The 9,497-nt window shown below is 40.9% G+C and overlaps 1 protein-coding gene across 7 annotated transcripts in view; it reads left to right on the top strand.

The window, feature by feature from the left end:
- CLASP2 (cytoplasmic linker associated protein 2) overlaps positions 1-9,497 on the top strand; it is a 223,769-nt gene that overhangs the window by 112,427 nt on the left and 101,845 nt on the right. For all 7 annotated transcript variants that reach the window (XM_027769656.1, XM_027769655.1, XM_027769654.1 and 4 more), the window contains one exon: positions 4,897-5,032. In XM_027769656.1, the coding sequence (XP_027625457.1) occupies positions 4,897-5,032 (136 nt within the window). The remainder of the gene's footprint in view (positions 1-4,896; positions 5,033-9,497) is intronic.

The following is a 9,497-nucleotide window of genomic DNA, read 5'->3' as shown; positions in this document are numbered from 1 at the left end:
GCCCCCCCCCCCCCCCCCTCGGAATGGCCATGTCACAATCCCATCTCCTGCATTCTCCCCTCCTGGGCACACATGCACCCAGCGTGAGTTCAAGCCACCTGGTCCAGGACTCAAACAGCAGTCAACTACATGGGAGTCAACGACATAGCCATTACACCAACTACTGGTCCCAGAAACTCATACTCTCTTAAGGGAAGACAGTGACATCCAGGCATAGGTAGGACTTCCCTGCATTTCATTTCAGGTTTCTTTTCATCTGTGAGTTCAGATGTTGTAAAACTGGCATTATAACTAGAAGTCTGAGTCCAAGTACCACTTTGAATCAGGATCTTGAAGTTTTGGAGTTAACGCTATCCTAATCATGTATTTTAAATAAGATATATATACGTAGAAATTAACCAGTATTGTAAGCATTATCAGAACAATGAGTGATTACAGAATCCTATTTAAGTGTTTTAACTAAAATCATACAATTAAAGCTGAATATCCCAGTTATTTAAATTTAGAGAAGACAAATGTCTTTAAGATTGATCACCTGGGAGATCGGCATGAAGGGACTTTTACTGTGGCATCTCTCTGGGAGGAGAGCCCAAAATAGGTGAATAAATAGCTGCACTTTGAGCAGATGAATGAAATAAGACTGATAAAAGAAAAAATGAGTAAAGGACTCTGGAAAGTTTCTGGGCTGTTTGGATCTCAAGTGGAAAACGTATGAAAGAAATACACTCTCTGAAGTCAAGAAGGAACCTGAGCTGAAGGAGGCCTCCCACAAAGTGGGGAGGGTGTGCAGGACTCCTCTCTGAAGCTTCCAGCTTGCTGCTTCCACCTTGGATTCCAGAGCTTTCCAGTGGCAGGAGAGCACAAAGGCAGGTTACAGCTCTCAGGGTCATTGGGAGCCGCAAGGATCTGCCACCAGAGGGATGCCTGTTGCCTTCTGCAGCACTACTTCTCCGGACCTTCCTGAATTGTGAAGGTGTTGAGGAGTAGGAAGGGCCTCTTCATGGAGGTTGCAAGGGATCCCTCTTTCGGGATGAGCGAGTGGACAGGGGCAACACCCTACCTGCTTCACAGGCCAGTTTGGGTAGCTCCCTCCTCACCTTCCAGTCCCATGAGCACATATGTGTTCATGTAGGTTCTGCCTGGTCCCAGAACATCGCTGGCAAATAACCACATCTCCCACCAGCCACCACAGGCAACCCTGCTCCCTCTCTCCAAGTGAGTGGGCATGCAGTACCCTGCTCGAGCCCAGTCCTGCACCGGCTGGAGTGTAGCTCCCCACCCCCTGCCTGGACCCAAAGGAGTGTCCTGCTGCCAGGAGTACATAAACACTGCCCAGGCCCTGGTTGCACTAGTGGGTGTGCAGCATCCCTTGCCAGCCCTGAAACTACACTGGTTGGCATGCACAGCCTCTGCCTGGGCCAACAGTTATGTAAGAGTGCTTAGCACCTCCTGTACCAATAACACGCTCCTTCCTGCCCCCCCTGCCACAGTCTACTGTGGGGTGCTATGGCTGTGGAGTCAGACAGTGGAACAGACGACCTAGTTTATCTCCAAGAAATGCACAGAAGATGCTAACTAAACAACCAACTAACCCCTGTGTCCGAATCTTGCAGCCAACACCTCCATCTCTCTTTAAATAACCATTAAAAGTGAAAAGAACAGATTAGAAATAGGAGATGTGATTAGACAACTGAATATCCACATAAAGGGTGTCCCAGAAGGCAAAGAGGCAAAAAAAGGTATAGGAAACCTGTTTTATGAAATGAAAGCTGAAAACTTTCCAGATCCATCCAAAACAGAGGACAGTACTTATTTCCAGCTGATATCGCCACCTGGGTACTTCCTCTGGAGGATCCTGCTTCCTATACAAGGTCTGGCACTCGGGCAACTGCCCTATAGGGAAACAACTGATGTCAGATCTGGGAACCCACTCCCTCAACAGATGGAATATGAGTATAAAACCTCACCTAGAACTTGAAAACACTGGCCCACAGCTCCTACAGCCCCCACTAGTTTCTTGGAAAATATATAAAATCTTCTATACTAACCCCAACCCTGGGTCTATAGAATTTATAGAGCATATGACACAAACACCGATGATACTTTTTTTTTTTCAGCAGCACATGGAACTCTTTTTTTAAGATTAACTACATAATGCACAAAACAAGCCATCACAAATTTAAAAGAGTAAAATGTATATATCTAGCATCTTCTCTGACCACAGTGGAATTAAACTTAAAATCAACAACAAAAACAACTGTTGAAAATAACACAAATATGTGGGAGGTACATAACGTGCTCTTAAATGACTTCAGATATACTGAAGAAATTAAGAATGAAATTTAAGGGCCAGCCAGTGGCATGGTGGTTATGGTGACTGGATCCCATATGGCCAAGTCAACAGTTTGTGTCCCAGACCTGGCGGCTTGAAAACTCACCAGACATGTGTGTTCATGCTCAAAATCCTGAGAGGAAAATGGAGGAGAAGGGACTATGGAGTGGCCATCCTCCCTGAGGGTTTCTCTCTCTCTCTCTCTCGTATGTATCCATGTGCTATAGCAAAATTTAAAAAGAAATTTAAAACTCAAAACAGTATAGAAGCTACTCAAAAACCTAAAGATAGAACTATCGTATGACCCAGCAATCCCATTGTTGAGAATATACTCAGAAGACAGGAAATCAGTCCATCAGAGACATATGCACATCCATGTTTATCGCAGCATTAGCCACAATAGTTACATCATGAAGTCAATCCAAGTGCCCTACCCCTAATGAGTGGATTGGCATATATACGCGATGGAATACTCCTCAGTCTATACATAACAGCAAAGTCTTATTATTTGACATAAAGAAGATAAACCTAGAAGATCCTGGGTCGTCGGAAAAGTCATGATATATTTTTGCGCAGAAAAAGAAAAATACATCATGACTTTTCTGGCAGCCCAATACAATGCTAGGTGAAATAAGTCAGATTATCAAAGACGGATACTTGCTGTCCTGTTTAACATATACTGAATGCCCAGGTGCTGTGGTGGAAACTGAAGGTCTCAAAAAATAGAGCAGTTGTAGATGTCAGAAACTGCATGGGGGATGGGGAACATGAACATTCAGAAAAAAAATTATTTAGTGGACCTAAGAATGGGTGTAAGGGACCAGTGGGTGGTGTGGTGAAGGCGCTGGACACTCCCACATGGTCGACCACAGTTCGAGTCCCAGACCTGGTGGCTTGCTTTCTCACTTTCCCTCTCCTCTCTCTCTCTGTGTTTCTCTCTGGTCAAATTAAAATAAAGGAACAGATAAAATTAATTAAATAAATAAATCTAAAAAAAAAAAAAGAATGTATGTAAAAGGTTATGGAATGCTGAACCACAGCAGAGTAAAAGTTATAGATAATTTAATACATACTTCCAAAAAAAAAACCTAATAAAACTTATCAGATGTGCACAATATAGGGTAATGTTCTGGGTTGAAAATAAATATGTATATATTCTTTGGTTTAATTAGTACATGTTGTATGCATGCTTCAAAAAACCATATTGTACTCCACAAAGATATACATCGAATATATGTAAACCAGAAATCACAACTGAAAAAACAGGTTACCTAACTAGTACATGATAGAGTTCTGTTTTCAGTCACAGAGTCTGAAATTCCACCACAAAGATGTTAGGGAGTATTTGTGACTACATAGGTGGTATAGCATTAATGGAGAGTGTCTTGAAGAGAGAGCATTGATTTGAGTGAGATTTTGAACTTGTTTGTAAAATATGTTAACTTAAGATTTTTGTTGGGTGGAACCAGCAGTTAGCGTAATGGCTATGTCGCTGGACTTCCACATAGTCGACCGCGATTCGCGTCCTGGACCCAGTGGCTTAAAACTCACGCCAGGCACGTGTGCGTGCGTGCCTAAGATCCCGAGAGGAGAAGGGATTGCGGCGTGACCATCCCCCCTGGGGGGTGATTTCTCGCTTTCTGTCTCTCTGTCTATCTCTGTCTGTCTGGCGAGTGCACGCCCCCTATAGCGAAAAAAAAAAAAAAAAACCAAAAAAACAACAAGATTTTTGTTGGGGCATCAGAATGGAGCTGTTTGATGGATCAAGACTAAAGATCATTGCTCAGGGACCAGCAGATGGCATAATGGTTGCTTGGCTTGACTCCCACATTTCTAGTCCCTGACCTGGTGGTTTGAAACTCACTCTGAGTGCCTGTGCATGCCCCAAATCACCAGAGGAGAGCGGAGGAGAAGGGATTGCGGTGTGGCCATTCCCCTGGAGACTGATTTTTCACTTTCTGTCTCTCGGACAAGCACACATGACCTATAGCAAAAATCTCTTATAAAGAAAAAAAAAATGCACTGCTGATTATGTTACCTGCTGTTTACTTAGCATTTATAGATAAATCCTTTTATTTTTTCCCCCTGAGAAGTTTTTCCTATAGGGCTCATTTGCTCACCAGAGAGAAAAAGACAGAAAGCGAGAAATCACCCCCCCCCACTCCCACCCCTACCCCCACCTCCCAGGAATGGCAATGCTGCAATCCCTTCTCCTCCACACACAGACACCCGGTGTGAGTTCCAAGTCATTAGATCTGGGACTCGACTTGGGAGTCTAGTGCCTTAACCACTACGCCACCTGCTGGCTCCCATTTATAGTTAATATTTGAGATAGATGGCTTCTCCAAATGCCATTATGAAAAGGTAAGTAAAATGCCAAATTTCAGCTTAATACTAGCTAGGTATAGGATGGAAGAAGAAGGGCATATATATCATTTGGACTTTCCTTTCTCTTTACCGTTAGAACTGTTTAAAATGATAATTCCTTAATTGCTTAAGGAAATATATTTTTAAATGATGTTGTCCTTTTATATTAAAAAATACTTTTTTATCTTCTTTTGTAGCCATCTTTCAACAGTTTTGGGAAACAAGTTCGATCATGGCGCAGAAGCCATTGTACCTACACTTTTTAATCTTGTCCCCAATAGTGCAAAAGTCATGGCAACTTCTGGATGTGCAGCAATCAGATTCATCATTCGGGTAAGTTTTCTCTTTTCTCCTTCTCCCACCCCCACCCTATACCCATCTTCCCAGTGAACCAAAATAAGTCATTGATGTTTTATTTAACCCTCAAAGAAAATCACTTTGTAATTGTTTGTCTGAGGCCAGCTCTATGGCACAGTGGTAATGTGCTGCTCCAGAGAAGCCAGATCCCACGTGGTGACTGTGTTTCAAATCCCTGGCCCAGACAGCCTAAAACAGACTATATGCAAACAAGTACCCAAGATGCAGTGGGCTGAAGACTGGAGGAAGCCGATCAGAGAATGACCAGACCCTTTAGAGAATGCCATTTCTTATACTCTCTCTCACGTGCATATGTGCTCTGCCATGAATAAGAGAGAAATTAAACTATTCTTCTGACAGTAGCCATGCATGGTTGTTTTAGACATAATAGTAGATGTCAATAACATGAGGGTTACAAAGTAAACGTGCATATATACCGAATCCATGCATGGCTTTTTCTTTTTCTTTTTTTGGAGAGGTTTTTGCCATAGGGCGCATATGCTTGCCAGAAAGACAGACAGAGGCAGAAAGCGAGAAATCACCCCCCAGGGGGGTGGCCATGCCGCAGCCCCTTCTCCTCCATTCTCCTCTTGGGATCTTGGGCACACGCATACGTGTGCCCAGCGTGAGTTTAAACCTCCAGGTCTGGGACTCGAACTGTGGTCGACTACGTGGGAGTCCAGCGACATAGCCACTACGCCATCTGCTGGCCCCCCATGCTTGGCTTTTTCTTAACACGCCTTTCTGTGAACATTCTAAAGATCCCTTGTATATTAATATTATGTGCGAGTACACATATATATGTCTGTGATTGTGATCTCAAATGTTACAAACAATAATACAAGATGACAGGCAAATTCTTAATGTTTCTCTTTATCCATATCTTAAGGATGCCCAAAAGAACAGAGTTAAAATAATATATCTGTCCCTTTTAATTCTACTCTTCTGTAACTACTCAATAGTAACTATTTAGTGTATATTAGAGTGAGAAGTTCGTGCATGTGCCTATAGAAATGCAATTGCTATTCAAATAGAAAATGTAAGTACTTGTGTACTTGGGAAGGTTTATCTCTTGCCCACGTAAACAGTCCTCTTCAGTGTCAAAGTTTGTCTTCTGTTAGAGGGACATAACATCATCTTGTTCTATTCTTTTTATGGTCTAAGGAGGCCTTTTTTCCCCATTTCTTTATCAATATTGTCCCTTGAAGGTCTTATAATTTGATAAATGAATGTTTTCATATTTTGCATTACATTTTCTAGGTTACTGGGAATATTAGGCATTTTCCCTCTTATTTCTCCATCGATGGCCAATTCATGCGTTTCTTACTTAGTTTTGAGACCTTTATATGTGTCATAATGATATAGTTCTGTGTTATATATGTTGTCATATTTTCTAGTGTCCTTTTTTCAAATACCGTTTAAAGTGTATATTGAAATTTGAAATGTTCGTGTATTGAGACATTGTTCTTTTTGCTGTTTCTAATATAGTTCAAACAACCTTCCCCTTTCCTAGTTATAAAAACATTCACTCATGGGCTAACCCTGTGGTATAGTGGTTAAGTACTCTGCATTAGGAGCTAGATCCATCATGGCCAATTGTGATTCAATTTCTGGCCCAGGCAACTTGAAAAACACTCTAGGCACATGTTCATGCATGCCCAAAATCTTGATGGGAAGGAGAAATGGAGAAAAAGGATTGCAGCATGATTATACCTTTTTGGGAGGTGCTTTCTGTCTTGCTCTCTTTCTTTCCACATGAGCATAAGTACAATAAAAAATAAACCTACTAAAAAAAAAAAAATTTCATCACTGGGGCCAGCAGGTGCTGCAGTGCTTTAAGGTGCTGGATCCCATGTGACCTACTCCATGTTTAAGTCCCAGATCTGACAGCTTGAAAATCATGGTGACATGTGTGCATGTATGCCCAAAATCCCAAGAAGAGAATAGAGTAGAAAGGATTGTGGCATGCCCATTTCCCTTGGGGAGTGATTTCTCACCACCACCACCCTCCCACCCCCCCCCCCTGGGCACCCACAAGCACATGCACCCTATGGGCAACAATCTTTAAAAAATCACTTAGAATTATCATTTTTTTTGTTAGGGTTAAATCTAACTAAATTTTGTGTGTGTGTGAAGTATAGATGTGGAACTTAATTTCCTCCCAAATACAAAACCATGTGGTGAACGATTATGCTGTCTTTTCTTTGAAGTACCATTATTTTCATATAAGAAATTTACATAAATATGCATAGGTTTCTTTCTTACATGGCTTTTCTCTTTCTGTAGTCAATTTCTCCCTTCCTGTTATAGAAATAGTTTCTTGGGGGACCAGCAGTTAGAGTAATGGCTATGTCGCTGGACTCCCATGTAGTCGACCGCGGTTCACATCCTGGACCCAGTGGCTTAAAACTCCTACAGGGTGCGTGTGCGTGCGTTCCCAAGATCTTGAGAGGAGACTGGAGGAGAAGGGATTGCGGCATGGCCATCTCCCCCTGGGGGGTGATTTCTTGCTTTCTATCTCTCTGTCTCTGTCTGGTGAGTGCACGCGCCCTATAGGAAAAACCTCTCAAAAAAAAATAATACAGATGGCTGCTTCACTGGTATTCGGTGAGATAGATACTCATCCATTTTACAAATGAGAAAACTTGAGGTTTGTCCAAGATCATATCATCAATTATTTTTTTTGAAGACTCTCTCTCTCTCTCTCTCTCTCTCTCTCTCTCTCTCTCTCTCTCTGCCTCTATTTGGTCAAATAAATGAATAAATAAAATTTAAAAAAAGAAATAGTTTCTTTCTAATACTGCTTTTCTAGGAGGTGTTCTTTTTCAGCAGTACAATACAGTACCTATTAAAAATCTGTGCCTCTGTGAATATGGTCCCTCTTTTCTATTTTAATTTTTTTAAGGTTCTCTGTAATTCACAACCTTAATAACAGTGTTGGGAATTAGAGGTTTTTGTTTTATTCCTGAGTGCAATGGGATCATATTTAATTTTAATTAAATATTAATTAAATATGGTGTTTGGTATAAACTTCCATAGACATGCTGCATTAGATTATGGAAATTTCCTTCTAGTCATAGTTTGCTAAATTTTGATCTAGAGCAGTTGTTGAATTTTATCCAATATCCCTCTAATATCTTTCAAAATTACTCTCGGGGGACCAGCAGTTAGCGTAATAGCTATTGTCACTGAACTCCCATGTAGTGGACTACGGTTCAAGTCCTGGACCTGGTGGCTTAAACTCATGCCAGGTACGTGTGTGTGCGTGCCCAAGATCCCTGGAGGAGAATAGAGGAGAAGGGATTGCAGCATGGCCATCTCCCCCGGGGAGTGATTTCTCGCTTTCTATCTCTCTGTCTCTCTCTTTCTGGCAAGCACATAGCAAAAACCTCTCAAAAAATAATTACTCTCAGAATTTCACTTCAATCCATTATGCATTCATGAACTAAATTCTGCTCTTACCCATTGTACATTATGATATTGCTGGATTCCGTTGGCTAATATTTTACTTAAGGTTTTGTCATTTATTTTAATAAGTGACTTAAGCTTTTTGGTATTTTTACTTCTTTGTTTATTGGGTTGTTGGAAAAGTTATGAAGCATTTTTCCAACAGATGACGCTAGTTCATTTTTGGAAGTATTAGAGTCCTTTGCGTCTATGTTAGTGCTCTGTCATTTGACAGTTTTGAAAGGAGAATGGAAGAGAAGGGATTGCAGTGTGGCCATCCCTCCAGGAGGGTGATTTCTCTCTTGCTCTCTATGTGTCTCTGTGTCTCTGGCAAGTGCACGTGCCCTATAGTAAAAATCTCTCTCTCTAAAAAAAAAAGAAAGGATACTTTGTTCATGTGGAAAGTTCATTCTCAGTACTGTCATTAGAACTATCCTTACATAATAGACAAAGATCTTTTTACTGAAATGAATTTTCCTTAAATTATATTCATTCATAATTTCCTTAAATTATATTCATTCATATATTCATTCCTTTTTTTTTTTTTTTTTTTTTTTTTTTTTGCTATAGGGCACGTGCACTCACCAGAAAGACAGAGAGACAGAAAGCACCCCCAGGGTGCTTTCTCTGCCAGTCTTCTCAAGGACTGCTGTCATCTCACTAAAAGCACAAATTGGGTTTGTCTGAGGTTCTCCTTTTTCTTTATTTTTTAATGTTAGCTCCTGTTTTCTGTATTTAATTTATGTCCCAGGGGACTGCTTCCTTAGATTATATTATTAATACATGATTCCTAATTCTCTTCTTAACTTTTGAGAAATTTTTTTCAATTGTCTATTTATATTAATAAAGCCTAAAGTCTCTGACTTAGTGTTTGGTTGATTGCCTCATCTCTAATTAGGAAGGTCACTTTTAATATTTCTTTGGTTCAATTCCCCCTGAATATGGTGTAGCCTTAGTGCAATTAGTCTCTCTTCCCATACCTGCTACTGCTGTG

The sequence above is a fragment of the Tupaia chinensis genome, unplaced genomic scaffold (assembly GCF_000334495.1).
Source record: "Tupaia chinensis unplaced genomic scaffold, TupChi_1.0 Scaffold150166_1, whole genome shotgun sequence".
NCBI lineage: Eukaryota > Metazoa > Chordata > Mammalia > Scandentia > Tupaiidae > Tupaia > Tupaia belangeri.
This window is presented reverse-complemented; position numbering and strand designations above follow the sequence as displayed.